We start from the raw sequence: 25,222 nt of genomic DNA, 5'->3' as shown, positions 1-25,222 counted from the left end.
CATGTTGGACACTTAGCTCACGTTCCTCTGAGACCACAGAAATAGTCTGTTTGTGTTGTTCACCAATTTCCTGCTCCATGCTTTGCACTCTTTGCTTTTGCACTCTCTATGAGAAAAGATTAGAATTATACACACACATTATAATGTTCATTATGAATGTCAAAAATATTCAGTTGTTATTTTGAGACATGTTTATTGAGGTAGGTCATGAAACAAGAAAAAAAATATTATTGTGATGTGTGCAGCCTGGTCACGCTGTCACTTTGCTGATTATCTCAGGTTATGAGCCTGTTTACATCTAATAGAAAACACACACACGCGCACACACACACACACACACACACACACACACGCACACACACGCACGCACACACACACACACACACACTGTCACACACAGGTTCAGTTGTAACAGAAGAACATAAGAATCAATGTCGATACTTGAAACTGATAAAATGATTTTGGACGTACAACATGACAGCAGCAGTTCACATCTGTCCACACAGCTGGCTACAGGCTGAGTATAGCAGGAGGTTGAAAAAGTTGAGTAACACTTTTAAATGCAGCTCAGGTCAACATGTCCTGGAATGATCCGTCGCTGCACGGGGCTCGTACAGTACCGATGTCTCTCTCTCCCTGTCCACTCATCTCCTCCTGAACTGATCACGGCTCTGATCAGGTCTATTGATCCCACAGGTCCTTCTGTCCTTCAGCAGAGCAGGTCCTCTTCCTTCAGTCCCATCAGGTCCACTGACACAAACCCACTGCGTCCACACCACGTCCTCCGTGTCTGCTCCGCCTCACTGGATCAGACAGTAGAAGAGCCAGCAGCCGAAGACCAGCCAGTGGCTGGCCCAGCCCAGGTCCGACCACCTCTGGATGGTGTGGATGGCTGCGTAGCCCTGCAAACAGGAGAATCATTCTTCACACACCTGGATCAAACAACTGACCAAGCTTATAATAGTTGTGACTTCTTTTTCTCTAATTCAGTTAGTTTTAATTAGTTTTTAGAGTGGGTTTGCTAGTTTTAGTTAGTTTACATTTTTTTTCCAAACGCTTAGTTTTTATTAGTTTTAGTTTTTTCATACTTTGGTTTATTTGTTAGTTGATTCAAAAAGATCAGAGCAAGTATTGTGTAATAAAACTCAAAAGATACCATTTAACAAATGTGTTCAGTTACTGCAGTTTTTTGACATAGGTACCAGTGCAGTAATAGGCCTACAGTAGCCTACCTCGCATGTTGTATTGTATTTGACATAAAGTAGCATAAAGTGAACACAGCAAATGTTTTGGACATTTAAAGCACACTTTTATTTATTTATTTATTTATTTGGTTCATTTCGGGCATGTCAATTAGTCATCATCATCACACATCATCTTAATCCAATAATACAATACACATGACCGAAAGGGAAAGCGGGAGAAGCAAAAGCTTATCTAGTCCCGCCCCCAATACTCACATATTCATTTTTTCTGCATGTTACATTTTTGACATAACATTCTTCCAGTATTTTCAAAATTTAACAATTTGACATAACATTTTTTTTTTTTTTTTTTTTGACATGACATTTCTCACTTTTTTTATTTTTTTTTATTTTATCTGGCAGTGCACAGAGCCAGACAGCTGATAATATACTTCTCCACCTCAGGTTGGTGCTGATGTGCTTAGCTTTTCTATGTTAACCTTACAATGCCTTCTGTCCATAAGAACTGGTTCAGGATGAGGCATTTGTATTAGAATAAAATTCAAAATAGGTGTAATAATATAAAATCTCACTCACTCACACACTGCCTCTGTCTTTCCTGTTCGAGCGTGTGTGTGTGTGTGGGGGGGGCGACTGCTGGTTCTCTCTCTCACACTCGCATGCACGCACACACAGTCTTCCTGCTCTCTGAGTGGGCAGCTTGTCTGTTGTTCTAAGCTCCCAGATGTTCACGGATCTGTACGGGCTGCTACATTTCAGTTCTCTACGGGCCTGTCAGGTCAACCAAATCGGTCGCATGGGCTTGGACCGAGTCTGGCCGTGTCTGGTCCGGGCTTCAGCACGCATCGGACAGCGTCTGGTTTAATCAATACGAGGATAAACATCGCACACGATTTCAACCATAGAGTTCTGCAAGCATAACTTACCGATCCCGAGTGTCTTTCTAGGGACGTTTGGTCACGGGAAGTGACGGGCCGTGAGGTGCCGTGTGGTGCCAGCTCACGTACAATTGCTGGAGTGAAATAGCTTGAATCGATTTCATATCACTCCGAAATTGACAAAGACGAAAAATGTTATATATAATTTCAGTACGTTTTAGTTAGTTTTGTAAACACACAATACAGTTTCAGTTAGTTATCGTTTTTGATGATTTGATTATAGTTTTTATTTATTTCAGTTAACGAAAATGTTTTTTCAATTCGTTCGTTCAATTTCGTTCGTTTTCGTTAACGATAATAACCTTGCAACTGACAGCACTCACATGCATCAGTTCGCTGTGTCACGTGTCGGTCTTTGTGTAACACATGACACAGAGACGTGAGTTGATGTTGTTTTAGCAGCAGCATCTGCAGGTGTGTGTGTGATTTTGTGTCTGGGAGAATCTGTGCTCGACAACCTGAAAGTAAAGTGTTGCTATGATGGGAGATAGTATAGTATTACTGTACTCCCCATGTGTTATTCTGCTGGACATTTGTGTTGAATTATGTCATAATAAGTACATGAATGTTTGAGTTATGGTCAAAAACATGTTGCGTGAGGTCAGTGTCATGTGTGTTAGGAGTCAGACAGTACGTTTACATGACACTTGAAAAAACCGAATTATTGCCTTAATCCGACTATAACTGGACAACTGAAGTGCATGTAAACACCTTAGTCCGACTGAAATCAGAGTTGGAGAACTCCGATTAAGACTATATACTATACTTTATTATTAAGCTTACCGTATAAGTTGTTTATATTCAGTTTTTTAGGAGGTGAAAAGTCAACAGGACGGTGGGCGTATTAACCTGCTGAAGCAACGGGTGACGCTGCATGAGGGGGCGGACCCCGTCAGTTATTCGGTTTTCTCAGTTGCATGTAAATTGAGACAAGGACAGAAGTCCGACTTGACGCCAAAATCGAATTTTGAGCATAGCTCGATTAAGCTCTGCATGTAAACGTACTGACTGAGACGTGCACCCTGGTCCTCAGCCGTCCTTACACTGCAGGCCTTGATGTCCAATTTCAATTTGTTAACTATATCTGATTTGTTTGACTGTCTATTGACATGTTCTATCAGAAGTGACCAAGGGGGCAGTTGTCGGGCTGAGAAGTGAAGCTCACTTCCGCGTTCAAAAAACTGCAATCCCCTCGGATTCCTCTGGGGGCTGGTGTCAGAAGGGAGCATTCTCCATAGACCCCCATGTTAAAATCGCCGACTTTACATCCTCAGTAAACATGTTAAACGTTTTTTTGTCTCAATCGATAGTTTCTACCCCCGCACACACTCTGAGGGGGGTGAATTTTTTTTTAACTCTACCGTTTTACTGTTATTAGGTTAAAATTCTGGCCAATTAGGGCGCGGAAACGTTGAGTGACAGGTCCGAGCAGCTCCATGGACAGCTGCTTCGAGGCCAGTGGGCGGGATCTCGGCCGGCCAATCCAACATGGCGCTGTTCAGGCCGCCATATTTGAGTCACAAAAACGACTCCCCAAAACCAATGGGTGACGTCACGGACGCTACGTCCATTCTTTTTACAGTCTATGGAAGTGACCCAGATCTGATATATTCACATTGCCTGCGTCAAACAACCCGCTGAAGAGGAGATAAGATAGTGATTTTTTTTTTTTTTTTTACGTCACATCACGTTATAATTCCATAATAATTCTAGACGAAGGTGAGTCTGGTGCTCAGAGTGTATATCCAACATGTCACTGTTTACAAAGTGAACATCTAGTCTGTCTAAATAAAGTTAGTGAAGTGGCTGTGTGGAGCGGAGCTGTGGTGAGATGAGCAGTGACAGTGAATCTGTGCCAGAGGATCAGATCCTCTGTCACTTACGTAGTGAGGACGAGACCTCTTGGACACGTGTGTGTACAGTCAGTGTTTGTTTTTCTAATTCTAATCATTTCAGTTTTTGCCGGTAGACAAATGTGAAATCTGGTGCTTGTCTTGTGTGCTCTCTTTCACACTAGTGAGGAAAAAATCACAGGTCTACAGAGGTTCAGCGAAACATGTGGGCACGGGAATTAATATTATTATTGATGACGTACAACACGCATTGCCAGGACAGATCCCATCTGTCTGTTTAGACTACAGATATCTGATTTGTGTCTGATTTTCCACATATGACGGGGGCCTGAATCCGATTCCATGTTTATTTTTTTCCCGTTTACACGTTCATGTTACAGATCTGATCTGTGCCACTGGAGAGGAAAATAATCGGAATTGGGCCACTTGGGCAACCATGTAGTGTAAAGACAGCCTTTAGCCCTATTCGCACGGGATTAGTATTACCTGGGGACGTCTGGTGATTTGTAAATTCCCTGCCCACGTCTGTGTTTCTTGCGGTGCATTCGCACGGGTTAAGTGAAGTCTGTATTTTACTCAAATTTACTGACATTAAGGCTCCGATATGACGTCAAAGCTGTGCAGCTGTGCGAAGCAAATGTAAATAAAATGTCAAAGCAGCAACGTGACTTCGCAACAGTGCAGTTGTCGCAATAACAGGCCGTCACAGCATTTGTAGTAAAAAGCCGCATGTCAATATCCTCTGAAATTTTGCTCTTTTTATGTATCTGTTTCTTCAAATGGGTCTCCAGTACCGAGATGAGACTGTAGTTGCACCTAAAATGGTGTCAAAATTGCCACTCATAATTTCCACCGCAGCCTCCATGTTTCAACCCGTACAGTATGGTTTCAACCAGGGGCCTGTTGTTCGAAAGTAGAATAAAGATATCCAGGATAAGTGGAAAAGCCAGGTTGGACAAAGTCTCATAAGTCCATCCTGGCTTAGTTGGTTGTTGGAACACCGAGCCAGGCTGAGGAGGGGCGGCTTTGTCAAGCCAGGTGGAACTAATTCTCTCGTCAGTAGACCACAGAGATTGATCACAGATTCACCGATGAGAGGACAGGTGTGGCCACTTTCCTCCAATCAACAGCGGATCTTAATGCTGATGTCAGGGGACACACCTCTCTTAAAAAAAAAAATTTAAAAAAAGCACCGCTGCTGTCGTAAAGCTCAGAGAGAGCATGGTGGACAACTGCGGACTAATTTAATAATCCAAAATTATAATCACAACTCAAATTCCTTTCACAAATTAACAGTTGTGCACTTTGCCTTAATGATGAGCAGTGGAAGATGATTCATTGCACAAATCTTAAGTAAAGTTTACAGCACATGGCCAAATGTGCAACAGGTGAAAATTAATTAAATATTAGAACATTATGCTGTTTGGTGCTTCAATAAATTGCTGATAACAATGATGACGAGGTCTATAAATTATTTGGAAGGTGCTCACACTCACTCAATTTTATTCTTATTTTCTTACCTCAACCAATATTTAGGCCAATATAATCGTAACATATTTTATGAAAATAATTTTGAAGGCCTAATTATGAAAAAAAAAGCCTAATAAATATTTTAAATGTTTCATGTTTTTTGATTATTGTTAATGCATTTTATTTGTTTATAATTCAGGCCAATATGTACATAAGAACATGTATGAAACACATAGATTTCTGATCAGAGTGGCTGCTGACTTCACAGATAAAGACAACAGAATCAACTAAGCCTGGCTGTTAGCCTGGTCTGGAGCAGGCTAGCTGCAGAGAATAAATCGCCATAGTAACTTGACCAGGATAAAGGTATCCAGCTTTCGAACAACCGACTTGAGGCTAAATTAGGCCAGGATAACCAACATATCCCGGCTTAATCCCTTATCTAGGTTTCGAACAACAGGCCCCAGGGAAGAAGTAGAAAAAGGCGCGCAATAAAAACAACAAAAACAAAAAATGCCCCTCAATTACTGAGATGCAGATTCGCACGGGACTAGTTTTACCACGGGACGTCGGTCTTTGGTGAAATATAGTAGGTCATTTGCGGGGGAATTTTTACTTTACAAATGACTGACATGGCGCATTCGCACGGGATTAAGATCACAGACGTCCTCCGCAATTATTACAAATTACCAGAGGTCCCCAGGTAAAACTAATCCCGTGCAAATAGGGCTTTAGTGTCAGAGAAACTTTTGGCCTTTCTTTTGGTTTGCATTGCTCTTACCTCTTCTACTTCCTGTTCATCCACTCCAGGGTCAAACATGGAGCCCAGGTAGGTGAGGTGGAAGATGGCCAGGACACTGAAGACCAGGTTGATCACCAGTACCCACCAGTCCTAAAGAGAACAACACAAAGAACAAAGTCAAACAGCCACAGGAACAGCTCCCTAACTCAGAGTGGAACAGAAATATCCCTCTTTCCTCAGCTTGGAGAGTTCATCAAGTCCAGGGTTAAACAGATGTGGCCCAGTGACTATGACCTATTCACTGGTATCAGTATACAGGCCATAATACAACAGCAGGTGGCCAGTGTAAACATGCTGTTTTTTCATACTCAACTGCATTAGCTCCAGATACGTTCAGCCATTATATTATAAGATACCTTCTTGTGCCTGTGGCTGCAGCCAGAGTTACAAGGTCGTGACAGGATACAGCAGCTGAAGATGGAGGCAAGTCTCTTCCTCAGAACTGAGGAGGAAAGACACAAAACAACAACATGGGAGTTTTCCTCAGTCACTTTGATGCAGTTCACACATCAGAAACACACAGAGGCCTTGAGGGTTCAACACACTGCAACTGAAGAAAACACACGCAGAGACACAGATGCATCACAAATGAAGTGACGGACTGTGTCCAGTGCTTCTTGACTTGAGAAGTGATGGAGATCACCTGTTCTAGAAATAAGGTCAGTTTGTTTGCCTCATTCCAACCTCAACATCACGTTATTCAGATGTTATTGCAGGTGTGTAGCTACCGTTAGCTTAGCATTAGTCTATAGCCAGGCCCCCATAGAAACCCTTCCATTGTGCTGTTTTTGTAGCGTGTTTGTGTATTTGTAGGTTTTCTTGGACTCGCAGTTCTGCTGTGGATAGAGTAACGGCGGTGGGCGTTCCCGTTGGGGTCAGTCGTTTTTTGGCAGGCAGTCGTTTTCTGGCATGACACCGGCGTTGCCTGCCGCCGCCGGCTGATCTACCACGGCAAATCAAGCGTTCTCACGTTGTCGCTACAACGCATGTCTCAGGCGATTGAATTAAATGGTTTTCATTGTATTTCTGAAATGAAACGTGTTCTACGGTTGATAGTGACACACTAACCCAGGGGTTTTCAAAGTGTGAGAAAGTGAGCCCCCCTTAATGAAAAATAAACAGCTACGTCTTAACCACATGTCAGCTGTTCAGCTGTAGTAGAGGAAAACTCTGCTGTTTACAGCTCCACCGCCACGTGCACCTTTTTAATTTTTTTTAGGAGCTCCGGTATATTGCGGCTTTATGCGGAAGGACACATCAGCTGTGTTTATTTACCCTCACCCTGTCATGTAAGCGATCAGCTGTCTGACAGCTTCCGCAGCCGCAGCATCTTGCTTAATGACTACTACGGATCTGACGGCTACGACACCAGCGTCAGGAGAGATTTATTTCCGGCTGCCATAGCCGTGGCAAAATCCCGCCGTTGCTTAAAGCAGAAGTAAGCGATCCGGTGGTTTTGGCTAACTTCCTGTCAGCAGATGGAGTTAGCAGTCCCCGCCCTCGTCCCTACGTCACCACATTCACGCGCATCCCTTGGCTGCACACAGGGAGGACCGCCCCTTTATGCCGTTCTCTCTCCTCATTGGATAAAGGTTGTAGGATACAAGGAAAGTTTTCTCCTCGGCTTACAGCAGAGCAGAGTGACTGACAGACCCGTGTTTCAGACCAAACACTCTATATAAGTGATTGCTGTCGGAACATATAACTATTTCAGACTTATATTAACATAAATAGTCCGCTTACTTCTGCTTTAAGTCCCTATTGGTACATGAGTGTGAAGCTCCACAGTAAAATACTTTCATGTAGAAGCAGAAAGGTTGTTCATACCATGTTCAACGTATGTGATGAATCCCAGAGACAGCAGAACAGCCCCCAGGTGAAAGCTCAGACCCTGAACAAAACAAACAGCACATTTAGTTCAACTAGGGAGGCATTTGTTTTTACTGATGTGATGATAATGACCTGCAGTGTTTCCCTCAATGTTTACAAAAGACATGTCAACCAGTGATTTAGCTGCTCCTCTCATGTTCATCCTGACAATTATGTGTCAATAAACAAGAATGACACCTGTAACCATAGACAACAACAATCAATGTGTCCACAGTAAAATGAAACACGTCTTATGAATGAGACCGAATGAACGAGAACTGTAATGTGTTACTATCTTACTGTTGAATACAACTCACAAACACCCAAAGACTGAACTGTGACTGAATCTAAAATGTGGATTCATTGTGTGAACAGAGGAGTGTGATGTCACTGACGTGCAGTAAGGCGCTGGCTGTGTACGTGACCAGGATGGCTGCGAACGTCCCCAGTTTCATGGCATTTTTAAACACATCTGTAAACACAGTAAACATATAAAACACATGTGTCTCATCAAACAGTGAGGTCAGACCTTAAAGGGATAGTTCAACATTTTGGCAAATTGGCCCATTGCCATAAACCCTATAGCAGGGGTACTCAAATACATTTGTCAAAGGGCCAGAATTTTTCTTAACAGACACCTTGGGGGCCGCACATTCAAATAGGCCTAGATTGAAATTAAATTAACCTTTTTCGTCTAATAATTTAAATATTTTTATTTTACTTGTAAGCACAAAATTTTTATTTATACACTCCATGGTGTTTAGTATGATATAAAATGAAAAATCTTGACATTATCATATCATCATTTACATATCATGCTGGAGCTTTACACTGCTGACTTGTATCCTCAGACATGCCCTGTGATTTTCAGCTTAAATATGAAAGGAGGCTGACCATCACAGGACATGTCTGACTCTGTTCTGAGGATACAAGTCATTGGTCCTGAGATGTGTGTTTCTCTTCTATAATACACATTCTACATCTCAGAGGCGACGTCTTTCCACACATGGGCTTCCTTCACCTTTCAAACGAGGCAGAGCTCAGTGGGAAACAGTAGGAGACACAGGCCGATGGAACCGGGACACAACACCGGGGGAGAAGCAGGTCGTGCAGCTGTGCGCCGCGGACGTGCACGAAAAAACAATTGCGTCTCATCAAATGCGCGTGGCTACGGCTTTTGAGTTGTGAGCGTGCATGACGCGCGGCTACATTGAATGGGTTTGAGCGCGCGCAAAAGACGCTTCATCTGAACGGCCCCCCGTGCATGATGCACACACAGTTGAACCAAAATCACCCATGGCCTTTGCAGACAGGCAGGGAAAACCCTGCAGTCCAGCCCGCTCCCCGAACACTCACGCATGGTGATTTGGGTTCGTCAGCGTTTCTGTATCCCAGTGCAGCGCCTCACAGGCACACACAAACGCTCCACACGTGTTTCCATGTCCCAGCGCTTTGACTTACAGGCGCACGGAGCCCGAGAAATACAGTATACAGTAATATGTAAACTAGTAGAACTCAGTCGCGGGTCTGATTGGAAGGTTCGGCGGGCCGGATGCGGCCCGCGGGCCGCCTATTGAGTACCGCTGCCCTATAGTCATAGCAGTAGGTTTGTTACCTTTATTTGTCGGTGCAAGCTGTTTTTAGAACGGTGGAGCAGAGCCGTGAGCTGCTCAGAGCTACGCTATGGAGGCTCATGGGATTTCTTGGTTTCCCTCATCAAACTCATCAAATACACAATCCAACAACTCCACAACGCTCTGGTGGACAAGTTGTGACCTGCACATTCACCACGCTATGAGATAATAATGGAACGTTATGAGACAGAGTGGTTTTAGAGATAAATGCAGAGACTGCTTGGTGAAAAACTGCTCCACATCATCTATAGGGATTATAGCAATGGACCAATTTGCCAAAATGTTGAACTATCCCTTTAAACTACATGTTGCCATGCAGCCAAGCAGGGCTGAACCTAATTATCATTAACAGGTACTGTAACATGCTGAAAAGATTACCCTGCCTGTACATAATCACTGCTCAAAATGTCCCACTCAACAGTGACACAGTCCAGTCATTAAAAACTGACAACTAGAAGGTTTATGTTCTATCGTCTGTGTAGCCAAAAATATGAGGCATCACCTTCTGTGGACGACAGACAGTTGTCCTAGAGACGTCTCGTGTAGAATAGATGTTTCCAGTGTTTCAGAATCCATTATTCTAAAAAGGTAAATGTTCAGTGTCTCAGCTTTGTTCATCACACTTGCAAATTATTGATTAATTCATTAATCGATAGTTGATAGACCTTATCGATCGATGACTGATTAACTGATAAGCTGTGATTTTCCTGAGAACCTAAATTTAAGGGGAAAATTTAAGCTGAACATTCCTTATGTTAGCGGAAGCTCCCAGTGTTGCTCTGCCAGAATCTCGCGCGACTTGCGGAGCCGTGAACTGGGTGTCTGTGCAAATCGCAGGAGATTTGGACGGACCAGGAAGAACAGTGCTGGGAGCTTCCGCTACAAACAAGTTTAAACCATAGACTTATTTAATTTGTTTCGGAACAATTTCTCATGTTGGGGCTTCAATACAAGAGGGACATTACAGACGAGCACTATGGAGGTATTTGGATGTTTTTTGGTGTGTCTTTCTGGAAAAAGAAAAGTGAGCCCTGTTCGCAACCGTCATATGGACATGCAGTGCTGCACGGAGCCCCCCTGTAACTCAGATAAGGCACGGAGGACTCTGAAACTTCTCCCAGCCCTTAGTCCACATGAGGGTGAGTAAATAATGAATGAAATTTGAATTTTGGGTGAACTATCCCTTTAAGTTTATTCATGGCCACATTAGGTGAAATTATTAACTTTACCGATATCCATCTGATTATCTGACTGCTGCGAGCGCACTACTTCTTTCAGTGGTGGTGTATTTAAAAGTAAAATATATAGGCTATAGTCTAATATATAATGATCTCCTGACGCTCGGCTCAACGGGTGAGCAGCGTATCCCCTCAGCTGAACATCTGTAGTTGGAGACGCTCAGAGAGAAAGTAAACAAAACAGCAGCGGATCAGCGCGATCTCTCCCTCCGTACAAACGCTCCGTTCTGATCCAGCTCCACTGGACTTTCAAAGTAAAGGTGCCGCCAGCTGTAAATGAGTTAAAATAGTGAAACAGCGGCGCTTTTATAGCCGATTTTATGATTAAACTCTGAACATAACCTGGTTGGGACCAGGCACCGGGTGGATTTGAGCTGCGTTCAGGCTAACTCCTCAGGCAGTGATCAGTGTCGGTGGCTTTTTAACTCATTACTCACTGGTCGGCGGCGTTTTAGGGATGGTAGAGCCTGAGTCCCGTAGGCTATAGCTACAACTAGGTAACAGTGTTGTTGTCTCTTTTCACCTCCTCTCTCCCTTGTGTGCTGCAGTGCGCTGCACACACGTTTACACAGAGATCCGCTACATTATGTCGGCTTTGCTTGTTTACATTTCACAGAAAAACTCCCATTGAAAAGGATCGATTAATTGCAATTAATTTAATTTAATTTAATCGGTTAAATTCTTATCGATTACATCCCTAATCACACTCACAGGTTTTGAGCCATTGGGACATGGGGATGTTCCAGGACGTCACCACCTGCACCATGGAGCGAGGCATCTCCACACTCAGAGGCTTCACCACACTCATATCCCTGCACACACACACACACACACACACACACACACACACACACACACACACACACACACACACACACACACACACACACACACACACACACACACACACACACACACACACACACACACACACACACACACACACACACACACACACACACACACACACACACACACACACACACACACACACACACACACACACACACACACACACACACACACACACACACACACACACACACACACACACACACACATCATGAATTAGTGTGACAGCTGTCTGATGATTGGTTAACTTTGTTTTGACAAAGGGAGCCAATTAAACACCTGCCCCATCGTGTTTTTCAAATGACCTTCACTGTGGGCAGTATATAACTACGGTGGCACCTGGGAGCTCAAAAAACTTACCGCACCTGCAAATACACAAACGTGTGTTTCAGGAGACTGTGATGGACTGTGTGGCACTCTTTTGTTCAGTGCTTCTTGACTTTGGGAGTTGTGAAGAAGGCCACCTGTTAGTGGTGTCTGACAAAGAGCTTTGTCTGTTTTATTAGAACAACAATATTTCATGATTAAAAATATTAATGCAAATATATACTGTTAGCTAAACTTAGCCAGATCTGTCACTTCTCTAGTGAGTTTTTGCAGAGGGCGCTGTCAAATCCATGCAGTCATTTTCTGCATTTGTGTTTCTGAATGTGTTTTGAGCTCTCAGGGCCACCGTACATAACTCCTGAACCTCCATCATTTTATGCGTTTTTTCTTCTTTTACACTCAATGTTCTCTTCAGTTCTGTGTGGTCTCGTCTGTTTGTCTTACATCAAAGAAAAGAATCACCACCTGAAACAAAATCTAAATTTGTCATTTGCCCAGAGTTGTGCTTACACCTGCATACATGTGTTGTTCTCACCGTCATCACAGGTGTACAACAACAGTCTGAACGTACCACCTGATGTGTTCCTTCTCCTCGGTGAAGCCGGCTCCAGCCAGCATGCTGGTGCCTTCGCTCAGGTGACCCACAAAGTAGTTACTGAAGTGGAAGGACACTGCGTTCTCATAGGCACGCAGCCACCTGCACAACACAGCACATCAAGGACACACACGTGATGACTCCCACTGTCTGCTTCAACACAAGTCCTCAGTGGTGTTGTACTCAGGCCTCCTAAGAAGTAACTATTAGCATGTGAAGCACATTGTAACTGTGTTAAAATTGATTGTTATCATTATAACTATTAAACAGTAGTTAAAGGGACAACGAGGAGCTTTGGAAAAGTGAAGCGTTTTCACACTACATTTATGAGCCTCCGCGCACCGTGAAATTCTTTGACCGGCGCAAGACAGACTCATGTTTTCATTCATCAAGAATTAAAGTCAGAGGTTCAAAGACGATCAGATACCGCCATAGTTCCGACCATAAACGGCGATTCGGCGGCGTTATTCTCATGACTCGCCACGAAACCGAAAGTAAAGAAACGCTGGTCGGCTCGCCCAGCATTTCCACCACCACTAATAATAACAAAATAACGATAGACAAAACGATATATTTATCGAAAATGGGCCCATTAACAAGTGTGGGTAGCGTAGATTCATCCACATTAACGTGAGACTTTTTTATAACCAAATAGAAACTCCTCGTTGTCCCTTTAAGCACTATTCCTAAGTAAATATTGTTAGTATTTAATTCCTAAACACAGTTGTAAATGTTTAACTATGGATTAATGAGCTCATCTATAATGTGTTAAATTAGTTAATAAATGATGAATTCATCATTTATAAATCAAGTATCATATCACTGACAAACCAGTTATTCAGGAGATGTCAGTGGTTCATTAGATCATTGATAAAATGTCAGTAAATGATTTACAAACTATTTAGTTTATGTACTTTTACATACAATGACTTAGCCCTCTACTAATGGCCAGTGAATGTCTTTATATACGTTTTATTATTGATGATCGTATTAATCCTGAGATAAACAATTGTAACTGTGTTGATTACAGTGATTAGTTCAGTGTAGGAGGAATCTTTATAAATAATGACCCATGTATTTAAGAATACTTTACTAATGCTTAACAGTGTAGTCACTACAGTGTTCATGTCATTATTTAATCTGCTCTTTAATGATAAAGCCCTGCCATCAGCAACAGAAAAGAAGTGACAGAATACAAAACCACTGGCATGGTCCTTTCAGTTCCACAGGTCACAACATGAGACCTGTACCGTCTCCATGACAACAAGAAAACCAGGAGATGTGTTCAGAGAGTTTTATCTGAGTTGCACATGGTGGATTATTGTAGCATCGTATCACTGATGCTGTAGTAGTGTCTGTTGTTCAGATATTAACCGTCTCCTGTACTGGTCTCAATGTAAACAGGAGGAAGCTGCTACATCTAACTCAGACAGTCTAATCGCAAACCAGTGGACTGTGACAAGGTGTTGCCCTGTACAGGCAAGACTTGTTAAAGGAGAATCCCGGTCATTTTTGACCCCTAAATCGTTGTCCTGATGGTCAGCCAGTGTTGGGGGGAGCAAAAAATGGCACTAAAATTGATGCAGGCAAACCGGAGTTACACTATGGCTAGACGGCGCTAGGGATAGCAACAACGCTAAAGTATGGGGGCAATTCTTTCAACCACAACAAACACTCAAAAAACAATCAAATATCTATGGTACATGACTGGAATCCTTATGACACACCACTGAACTCATACACTGTACGGTTATACTGAGTTTAAACAGTATAAACTTTGTGTTTTTGCATGTAGTCACTCAACTCAGACAGCCGAACTCTGAAACATCCTGGAAAGACATTACTACCTACTCTCCCCGCCACAGAAACAAACACTTTTTCCTTGTTGTGATGATTTCTTTACTAAAATAAATGTTCAGAGATATTTTGGACATTACCACTGCACTGCTCGACCGTCTTTTTTTAGTCAAGAAATCATCACAACAAGGAAAAAGTGTTAGTTTCTGTGGCGGGGAGAGCAGGCGCTCTTTGATCGGATAGTAATGTCTTTCCAGGATGTTTCAGAGTTCGGCTACTTGCGGTGAGTGACTACATGCAAAAACACAAACTGTTTATATGAGTTCAGTGGTGTGTCATAAGGATTCCAGTCATGTACCATAGATATTGATTGTTTTTTAAGTGTTTGTTTAATTTAATTTAATTTCCTTTATTTGTTTAAGAGGGACAGTGTACATCAATGAACATTTTAAAAGAATAAAATGTAAATGCACCCAATTATAGCCAAAAGGCTAATTTCCGTTGGCAGTCCCCCTGCCTGATGGAGCATGGCAGTAAAACATAAAATAAAGGTATATAAAAAGTTACATTAAGACACATTAAGACAGATATCACAGATCGCTACACAACAATACACCTTATCCCCCACCCCTCCGACCCACATGCACGTACGCACCTATAACACTTAACACATTACAGTTTCAAATATACATTAACAGGTAACAGTACCACAGTATCAGTACGCAGTACCACAGTATCAGTACACAGTTACACAGTGTTGGTACATTAAAAGTGATCACATGCCTGGTTGGCTCTAAGCCATAACTTCAGGCGGCCCTTAAAAGTAGACAGAGTAGGGCACTCCTTTATGGGCAAAGGTAGTGTGTTCCAAACCGTAGCTCCCATCGTAGACAGGGCATTTCGACCGAAAGAGGTCTTCCTGTACGGAACCACACAGTCCCTGTTAGTGATTGACCTGGTGGTCCTTGTTTGTTTAAATGCAATAAATTCTTTAAGTGGAGATGGCGCCAGGCCATGAAGTACTTTATATATTAGGCATGCAGAGGAGAATTTACAAAAATTAGGAAAACTCAGCAATTTATATTTCACTAGAATATTACAATGATGGTAAGATACCGTTTTTTTGTCTAAGATTTTGAGTGCTTTTTTGTACAGAAGCTCAACTGGTTTCACGATAGTAGATCCGGTCATAGACCAGCTGGTGATACAGTAGCTGTTGTGGTTGAAAGAACTGCCCCCATACTTTAGCGTTGTCACTATCCCTAGCGCCGTCTAGCCATGGTGTAACTGGGTTTGCCTGCATCAATTTTAGTCACGTTTTTTGCTCCCCCCAACACTGGGTGACCATCGGGATTTAGGGGTCAAAAATGACCGGAATTCTCCTTTAAGTTGCGGGATGCAGATTTAAATCAAACTTTGACTTACTTGTCTGTGACTGTGTTTCCATAGATGGGGATGAACAGCGGGAAGAGGTAAGGGGCGATGCAGGTGGACACCAGCAGGCAGAGCTGACTCTTCAGGAGACTGATGGAGGAGCTCCACAGCCAAGACCAGGTCTGATGAACAAACCAACTCAGTAGGCAAGGCAAGGCAAGGCCAGGAAAAACATCTACAAAAAATCCTTCATCCCCTCTGCAAATAACCATCCTGAACAATAAAAAATGAACACTCTGCTGCTTTGAACAGCCCCCCCCCCCCCTTCTCTTTTTAGCATGATTGCACAACATTGTTGTTTTTAATGTTTGTTTGTTTCTTAGTGTTTTTTATACGAGCCTGTCAAAGACGAATTTCTGTCACTTGTGACAGACAATAAAGTTTATCTATCTATCTATCTATCTATCTATCTATCTATCTATCTATCTGTATAGCCCGTTTTTACAAACAGTTTGTCTCAAAGGGCTTTACATGACATCATAACAACATCCTCTGTCCTTAGACCCTCACATCCACTGAGGAAAAACTCCATAGAAAACCCTTTTAACAGGGAAAAATTGGAGAAAGCTCAGGGTGAGCAACAGAGGAGGGATCCCTCACCCAGGATGGACAGACGTGACAAAGATGTTGTTACAGACAAGAAAACAGTTTACAACACAGAATGTGATACAACTGGGGCACAACACGGGAAGGACAGGTGCCAGGTGGAGCTATGAATATCAAGAACTCACCAGTTTCCTGCCTTCAGTGGCGTTCTTATAGCTGGAGAAGCTGATCCAAGGACCAAACACAACCGTACCCACAAAGAGAACGTAGCCCAGGAACTCAGCTGGGGAGGGCAGGCCTCCCACTGCTGCTCTGTCCAGGTCAAAGGCCAGAGAGATGGCCTTCATGGCCACCACCATCTGAGAGCCTGACACACACACACACACACACACACACACACACACACACACACACACACACACACACACACACACACACACACACACACACACACACACACACACACAATAAATAAAAAAGAAATAATGCTTTCCCAAGCACCTTATCATATCTGCAACCTGAACTGTAAAATCAGGGAGAGGACCTAACACAAATAAAGAAAACTAGTATGATGGAATATTTACCTCTTATTTTATGCCAGGTCACCATGTCAATTAAATGTAACTCTCTGAAATGAAGAGGTATGTAGATGATGTTACAAGACTTAAACTCTACACCAGAAACTACAAGGATTGCTTCATTACTTACTGAGGAAACAGTGAAACTACTCAAAGGATTGTAAACTAACAGTCATTCAACAACGTTCAAGAAAATCAGATGGTATGTTGGTCAGGATTTCTGTGGCTGTGTCACTGTGATGAAAGTAGGGATGACATTTTTCACCATCCAACATTATGGTACGCACGACAGATGGAGTATGTAATTAGGGCCGCAACAACTAATCGATTAATCAAACAATAATCAATTATTAAATTAGTAGTCAACTATTTTGATAATCTAATAATCATTTGAGTAGTTTTTAAAGAGAAAAAGTCCAAATTCTCTGATTCCAGCTTCTTAAATGTGAATATTTCTGGTTTCTTTGTTCCTTTATGACAATAAACTGAGTCTCTCTTTGGTTTGTGGACAATACAAGAAATTTGAGGACGTCATCTAGTGGTTTGAGAAACACTGATTGACATTTTTCAACAATTTTTAACATTTTATTGACCAAACAACTAATCGATTAATCGTTAAAATAACCGATAGACTAATCGATAATGAAAATAATCCTTAGTTGCAGCCCTCCATATGTAATATATGTTTTTTTACCCAACAAGCAGGTAGACGAGGATGATGGTCGAGAGGAAGAGGCCTTTGGTGTTGGAGTGGCGACTGAGCAGCAGAACCAGGTAACAGACAGCGCTGAGCAGCAGCACCCACAACATGTGCAACTCAAAGAACAGGTAGAGGCTGTACATCCCAGTCAACATCGACACCACATGCTTCAGGGTGGACACGCCTCCTGGGGAAAACAAGCAGGACAAAAATTTAAGTGTGGTCTCAAGTCCAACAGCTTTACTGCATTAATCTGGTTGATAGTGGGTCAACATCCAAATGTTCCAGTTCAGACGAGGCTTTCTGTCCAGCTCACCCAGTCTGAAGCAGAGTCTGCAGACCAGGCAGAGCAGCAGCAGCCTCCACACCTGCTGGACACCCTGCTGGACCGTGATGAGACCACAGCTCTCAGCCAGCTGTTGCCAAACCATCAACCTGCTGGACATGTCCATCCTGCAGCTGGATTGTACCACACCTTTCATTAATAAGGACATGAAACAGAGTTAGACAGGCAGATCTATGAATGCACCTGAAGGGCCTCTGCTTCATGGAAACACTGATTTACATATCAGCCTATGTCACAACATTGTGTAGTGATCTTTAGATAATACGTCCGGTATAGCCTACTGATTATAAAAGCAGAAGTAAGCGATCTGGTGGTTTTGGCTAACTTCTTGTCAGTAGATGGAGTTAGCAGTCCCCCCCCGGTCCTCGTCCCTACGTCACCACATTCACGCGCGTCCCTTGGCTGCACACCTTCTTTTTACAGTCCATGCTGCACACACAGCCCTTCATAGACCAGAGCGGCATTTTTATGCAAATGAGAATGACTGATGCATTCTGGGTAATTTAGGGGCAGCGCCCGGCATCCCTCCATTGAAAAGTTCAGCCTAACTGGCTTGACAAACTAACTAACTAACAAAAAGTTGGCTATTAACAGGCTATTTACAGACAACACTTAGCCAAAACCTACCTGGTGATTCAACCAAATACGTGTAGATGTCTGGTTAAGAAATTTCTGGCCACTGTGTGGAGTCATTGATCATTGTGGGAGGCTAAATGAGCATCAGGGTTTCCCGCAGCGCTTTCCTGTTAAGGCGGCCGCCTTAACAACAAAGAGCTGCCGCCTAAACTAACGCCTAAAAAAAAAAAATGTAGCGATATTCGCCGCCGCCGCCGCCCCGCCCCGCCCCCCCCTCGGACGATGGCCGCATCCTCTCACACACATACACACCACAGAGAAGCGCGCATGCATAACAGCAGCGCGTTTTGAAAGCGAAACTTACCGTAATACGGCGCGGTGCGTCCCCCCCCCCCGACGATCGATCCGCTACCCCCCCCCCCGTCGACAGGTCAGACACCACCTTAACTGCCAAATTTTCTGGGGGAAACACTGAGCATACCGGTAGTTTAATTAATTGTAATTTTTCAAGATAGTGTGAACGGTGGGTTTCAAAGAGGGTGTCAAAATAATTATGAGACATAGTGCTACAAAAGAAACAAAAAATAAAACATTCAAATTGATTGTTAGTTAGTCTACGCTCCATCAAAACACAAAAAGCCACTGAGTGCAATTTAAAAATGCTGGGTGCTGCCCCTAAATTACCCAGGATGCATCAGTCATTCTCATTTGCATAAAAATGCCGCTCTGGTCTATGCCGTTCTCTCTCCTCATTGGATAAAGCTTGTAGGATACAAGGAAGTATACAAGAAGTTTTCTCCTCAGCTTACAGCAGAGCAGAGTGACCCGTTAATATAATACATCCATGAGAGTGACTGACAGACCCGTGTTTCGGATCAAACACACTATATAAGTGATTGCTGTCGGAAGATATAACTATTTAAGACTTAAATTAACACAAACATTCCGCTTACTTCTGCTTTAATAAGCTGGTCATCTATGACTTTATTTTACTGAAATGAGAAAAGCCATCAACAAAGAACCTGGAGCTGAACATGAATCAACGTGTCAACCATCCGCACACTAGATAAGGGCGTTACTTTTTTCAGTAACGAGTAATCATATAAGTTAACGTTACGGTTTCCCCTTATAATGCCGTTACCGTTAGCCTACTGACAATAAAATGCACTACTGCTTGACTGAAGAAGTCCCGTCACAAAATAATACACCCGTTAAAGTGTAACCTACATTCTACACACGTTTTTTCAGTCCATCAAGTCGGAAAACAGACATCAACAACTGGAACTTTATGTGTGTGGTAGGCTTTAGGGGTTTAGGGGGCGGGTCCAAGTAAATTTTAACATTGTTTTATTGTTTTAAGTGACGCAATAGTTACTTTTCCTGGTAATTACTTACTTTTATAATGTAGTAATTCAGTTACCAACCCCGTTACTGTTTGTAGGTAAGTAACTAGTAACTATTACTAATTACCTTTTTAAAGTAACGTGCCCAACACTGCTCCCAACATGCTGTTGTGTTGGTCCCCTCCCACCTGGCTACAACAGTAAACCAACAGACAACTTTAAGCTAGCTCTGACTGCACCGTCACACTGGCGCGAGCTGCTCGAGTTGCAGCAGTTTCAAGTCAGAGAAGAGAAGTGGCTCGCTAACTTTACCGTTCACTTCTTCAAGTGAGATGTGGCGGTGCCTGTCGGTCCTGGTTCAGCCGCTGTCTCAGCCGAGCCGAGCCGAGCCCTTTAGCTAGTTAGCACAAGGCTAGCCTGGTGCTGTGGAGTGCCAGCAGGCAGCAGGTCCAGACGGGACAGACTGAGACCTCAGCGCCTGCAAAGTTAACAATGGAGCAGGCATCAAACAGCTTCTTCTACCTCTGTCTCTCCCCCCTTCTTTTCTCCCCTTCTTCTTCGCTTTCCTTTTTATGACATAGGTATTGCAACCACATGGAGCACTATCGCCCCCCTCTGTTCCACCTTCCTTGGTTTTGTTTTAGGAAAATAAGATTATTTCAAAAATATTATTACCAGGAATAGTTGAAAAAAAAAAAAGGTTGTTAATCCACACCCTTATTCTTCTTCTTCTTGTTGTAGGTAGGCTTGGTCAACCAGTCTATGCGGTCAACAGACAGATACCATCAAACATCCCATCATTTGGATTTCCAGTGTGGTTGGTACAGTAGCCTACCAGGGAGAGACTTTCCTCTGTTCATGTGGCAGCTCCTCACCACGGTCTGAGTCTGGATCTGAGTCAATGAGGCTTAGAGTCCTTCACTGTGATTCAGTACAAAGAGCACAGCCACCTGGATGGTCCTGGTGTCTCCTGGCCAGTGAGTAAAGTGATGGGGGGAAAGTTGGAGGGTGGTCACAGCAGGCAAGCAGACTGTTTACACCTATATGGAAACTATACACAGGGGTTGGTCAGGGGAGAGTGGGGTAAAGTGAGACACTTTTTACATTTGCTCCCCTCTAAGCGAGCTAAAATGATTTATCAGTAAAATTTACACATTTCCCATTAATTCAGGATGTTTCCTAGCAATGGAAATTATCAGAATGTATTTAGGACGAAGGGCAGTGAAAATATGATTGTTTTAAAAAAAGAAGTGGTCTCTGTCACTTTACCCCAGCTCAGGGGTAAACTGAGACAAACCAGAGAAATCAATGGGGTAAACTGATCCACTTACTTTTTCCACTCTGAAACTACCATAACAACACATGTTGTAACAGTTAGAGTCCTGACAGCTAGCTTGACAACCACACTTCCCAAAACTAATGTCGGACTAACAGAATCATGGGGATTGGTCAATTAAGCACTTTTTTTTCTAAACACAAAGTAACCCAAGAACAAAATCAAATACAACACAGAATGTTTTAATTAACATTCAAATGACAGATAGAACCAGTTAGATTAGAACACAGCCTGGGGGTCAGATTGTAGGTCCCGACAATTGTGACCATTTCGATCAAAAGTCCTCTTGTATGTGGGGGGGAGCCGACAAAGTGGAATGTGACTAAAATTGAATGTAACCAATAAAGAAGTGAGCTGACTGAGAGTATAGCATAACAAAGCAGTGTGGCTACAGATCATGCTTGATCATGTGAGATTTCTGGCTTGGGGGACGAGATTCTAGTGTAAATCTTTGTGTGTGGTGCTCACAGTGTCTCACTCATGGATTTTTTATAATACATCTGTTAGTCCCGATTCTTTGTATTGGAAGCCCAAGAACAAACCAGAGAAGTCTTTCATACAAAAGTAGTAACGTTTACTCAGGTCACAGATAAAGTACATCAGCGCTGGACTCGTAGTGACAGAGCTCTCGCAGGATCTCAGCCAGGAGTGAGTCTGACAGAGCTCTCACGAGATCTCCATCAGGAGCGAGCCCTGATTTCAGGAAATGGTTCATATTTATCTTCTTGGGCTGGGCCTGCCCCGTACAGAGGTTGGATGTTTTCAGCATGTTCTCAGAATGTGATAAGCAACATGATGTGTGTGTTGTTGTTCAGGCGTGTATCTTATGCAACTGACAGACTAAGAGAACTCAGCAGTTACATTATGTCCTTGTTTATCAGGCTAGAGTCACACTATTTGGCTTCATGTTCACACACATCAGGTTATGTGCGTTCAAGTACTAAATTGGAATACATGATATCTCAAAGCATACATGACGTCATTGAAGTATAAAAACAAAGTACATAACGTCCCACAACATATCCAATTGTAACAATGCCCCTTTTGAAATGATTTTATTATGTCAATCAAATAGAAGTAGGGACGTTATCCCTGTATTGTATCACATCTACTGGCAGTAGCCATCCCAGCAGGCCCCCAAACTGCAGGTGACCACATTCTTTAAGATGTAACACAACCAGGCAGGAGATTTTTTTATGTATCCCCCTTTTGATATAAATCATTCATATCAACAATCACCTAAATCAAATATTGTGCATATAGGCATTAGCAGTTTGTCATGTATAGAGAAAGGGTTCAGGTGTACAAGTAAGGGTCTTCATCATCCTCGGATTTGGGTTCTTCAGTCTCGTCCTCTCCGGGCTCAGAGAGGGAGACCAGCGGCATCACTTCTCCAGGGTATTGTACTAACTGGTAAGGAGGTGGTGTAGGGAATTTATCATTAATAGCTGTAGTAATACATTTTAGACAGAGGTGCCTGATGCATGGAATGCAGCAACATCCACATAACGTTAACAGGGTCACTGCTGCAATCAGTGAAAGAATTACTGATGAAATCAAAGATTTCCATTTGCCAAACGCTTTGTCTCAGTCAGCTAACGGATTTTCTATCCCTGAGTGTTCTGCTAACTCTTCAGACATAGTTTTGAGGCCAGAAAGGGCTCGAGTTATAAAGCCGTCTGGAGCAGTGTTATTAGGAATGAACACACAACAGTCCTGGCCAAACATGGAGCATACACCACCTCTCTCAGCTAAAAGAAAATCCATGGCTACTCTATTTTGGTAAGTCATCAGTGAAGTTGCAGACAGTTGTTCGTGCAAGCCAGCTATGGCATCTCTGGTTAAGTTATTAAGTCTTTGAACATTAAAGTGGACATAATTATCTCTATCCACACCTCTGGGAACTCCAATTGCGTCTATGTAAGCAGGTGAGTCTAGATATAGATTAATGTGAAATATGTATTGCGTTATAAACGGCACAGTATTAAAGCTAGAGTCAAGATTCAGATATCATATGAAACCAGGAGACATGGGGCTTGTCAGAAACGGGCTAAATAATGCTCCAAAGTTCAGCTAGATTCTGGTTGGGGGGGACTTTAAAAAGGGGATCCTGAACACTGCTGTCATCCATGTGTGTGCCTCTCTCTCTCTCTCTTGCACCATGTGTGTGTGTTGTGTCTCAGGGTCAATCATTGTTATGTCTAGTCACACTGCAGGCAGCAGAGAGAGGCATGGAGAGAGTCCTCTATGTTCTAAAATAGCTAATTTTCTGTTAATATCATAGAATTGAACAATTTGAAATTTGTTGTGAAGGTCCTAGTTGTTTACATCAAGGTGACGGGTTTCTAGGGTGAAGTGTGCACTGTTTTAACCACATAAGCCTACTACCTTTTAGGTGACCCCCTTCTGGAACATCAGCTGTGTTTTTTACTTTGAAACAGGCCCAGGAAGTTTGCTTGTTGTTGTTTTTTGTTTGTTTTTACTTAGTTTGACATCACAAACATACATCTGCTCCTAAATATTAAAAATTTGGGTTTATGTTATACTTGGTTATTTACTTTATATATTTCAAATGTCTATGCATATTTTTCATTAGTAAAATATCTGCTCCAGTTGGAGTCACACCTCATTTCTGTTGTAAGGTCTTATTTGAATGGGAAAATGTGAAGAGGTCTGAGTGAAATCAAAATGAGGCAAAAACAGTTGTATTTGGATGGAGTGTATAACCATTATGACACAGGCTGAAATATAATTAGTTTTCCAGTCTGTTACATGAGGTACCTGAAGGTCAAATTCTGCCTGGACATATCCATGGTAATAAAACATTTGTAAAATTGCTAATTTAATTATTTAATTATTTATGTATTTATTTTTAACATTTACTTTTGCACAGTTACTCATTAGATGTTACTTTACTAATTCATTGGGCTACTGTCCCATGATTCAATACTCTAAATTTACTCTTGATAATATGCTTGTCTTTTGTTTGTTTGTTTTTTTTGTTCAAGTTTGTGCTCATGTACTACGTTCGTAATCATTGTCTTCTATACATGCTAACCCACTCAAACGCAATTATTTCACATTTATACACATCCACAATTTAATTATGACTCTTTTTGTTGTAAATAGGCAATTGTACTGCTTGCTGTTTTGTTGTTGTCGAATTGTTTTTTGAATTTTTGCATATATTTTGGGGAGGTGTTTTTCAATAGCCCATTCAGGGTTTTTAACCTCTCCTGCACTTACCATTTTGGTTTCAGCTCTCTTTTGTAATTGTCCTTATTTATCACTGGGCCAGGGGCTCGTGAGGTAAGAGTTATCATCAAGTAACCTACGGGATCAGTCCCAGTTTTGTAGGATCCAAGAACTATGGTCTCACTTTATCCCGCAGCATTTGTCTCACTTTACCCCAACACCCCCATTTTAGAAAAAACGACCTCTCTTAGAAATTCAGGCTAATTTTCAGCCAGCATCATCACATGGTTTTATGTGTTGGTAGTTCATCATCATGTATCATATAAGTTTTTCTACCTGAATCAATTTGCTTTGGCACAGCAGTTAATTGAGTTGACAGCAAGAAAATTTACTTTTACATGCAAAAATCATATTTTATGGAAGGGGCTTGAAAACATAATGGTCAGATGACCATAAATGTGTTCTGTTTTATAGGTGTCTCACATTACCCCACTCTCCCCCAATAGATTTTGCTCACATTTGTCAGGAACTTTATTAAAAAGTGGTGCATGTGGACATCTAGTTCATACAGTGGCCGTGAGGGGCCAG

At 42.4% G+C, this 25,222-nt stretch overlaps 1 protein-coding gene across 2 annotated transcripts; it reads right to left on the bottom strand.

The window, feature by feature from the left end:
- Positions 1-377: 377 nt before the first annotated feature.
- Positions 378-20,643, bottom strand: LOC146983919 (protein-serine O-palmitoleoyltransferase porcupine-like). Of its 2 annotated transcripts, none has more exons than XM_085780703.1 (13): positions 20,416-20,643; positions 18,155-18,313; positions 17,833-18,025; positions 17,145-17,188; positions 16,746-16,927; positions 16,006-16,136; positions 12,760-12,885; positions 11,721-11,821; positions 8,533-8,609; positions 8,096-8,159; positions 6,625-6,710; positions 6,248-6,358; positions 378-902 (listed from the first exon to the last, which is right to left on the bottom strand). In XM_085780703.1, exons 2-13 carry the CDS (start codon positions 18,288-18,290, stop codon positions 801-803), a joined length of 1,353 nt encoding a protein of 450 aa, XP_085636829.1. In that variant the 5' UTR covers positions 18,291-18,313; positions 20,416-20,643; the 3' UTR covers positions 378-800. The 2 variants fall into 2 exon arrangements, with proteins under 2 accessions (XP_085636829.1, XP_085636830.1); XM_085780704.1 differs by having other exon boundaries at positions 18,155-18,297; positions 20,411-20,615.
- Positions 20,644-25,222: the final 4,579 nt, after the last annotated feature.

The sequence above is a fragment of the Trachurus japonicus genome, chromosome 7 (assembly GCF_045865225.1).
Source record: "Trachurus japonicus isolate A0001 chromosome 7, Traja_1.0".
In the NCBI taxonomy this organism is placed as follows: Eukaryota; Metazoa; Chordata; class Actinopteri; order Carangiformes; family Carangidae; genus Trachurus; species Trachurus japonicus.
Note: the sequence above shows the minus strand (reverse complement) of the source record. Positions and strands in the feature narration are given on the sequence as shown.

Bases quoted from the DNA above. Each gene is read 5' to 3' on its own strand.
- LOC146983919 (XM_085780703.1), bottom strand. From the start codon at position 18,290: ATGGACATGTCCAGCAGGTTGATGGTTTGGCAACAGCTGGCTGAGAGC. The intron at 17,189-17,832 runs GTAAAAAAACAT...TCTTCATTTCAG, and splicing joins CTCGTCTACCTGCTTGTTGG to AGAGTTACATTTAATTGACA. The intron at 11,822-12,759 runs GTACGTTCAGAC...GTGTGTGTGCAG, and splicing joins GAGAAGGAACACATCAGGTG to GGATATGAGTGTGGTGAAGC.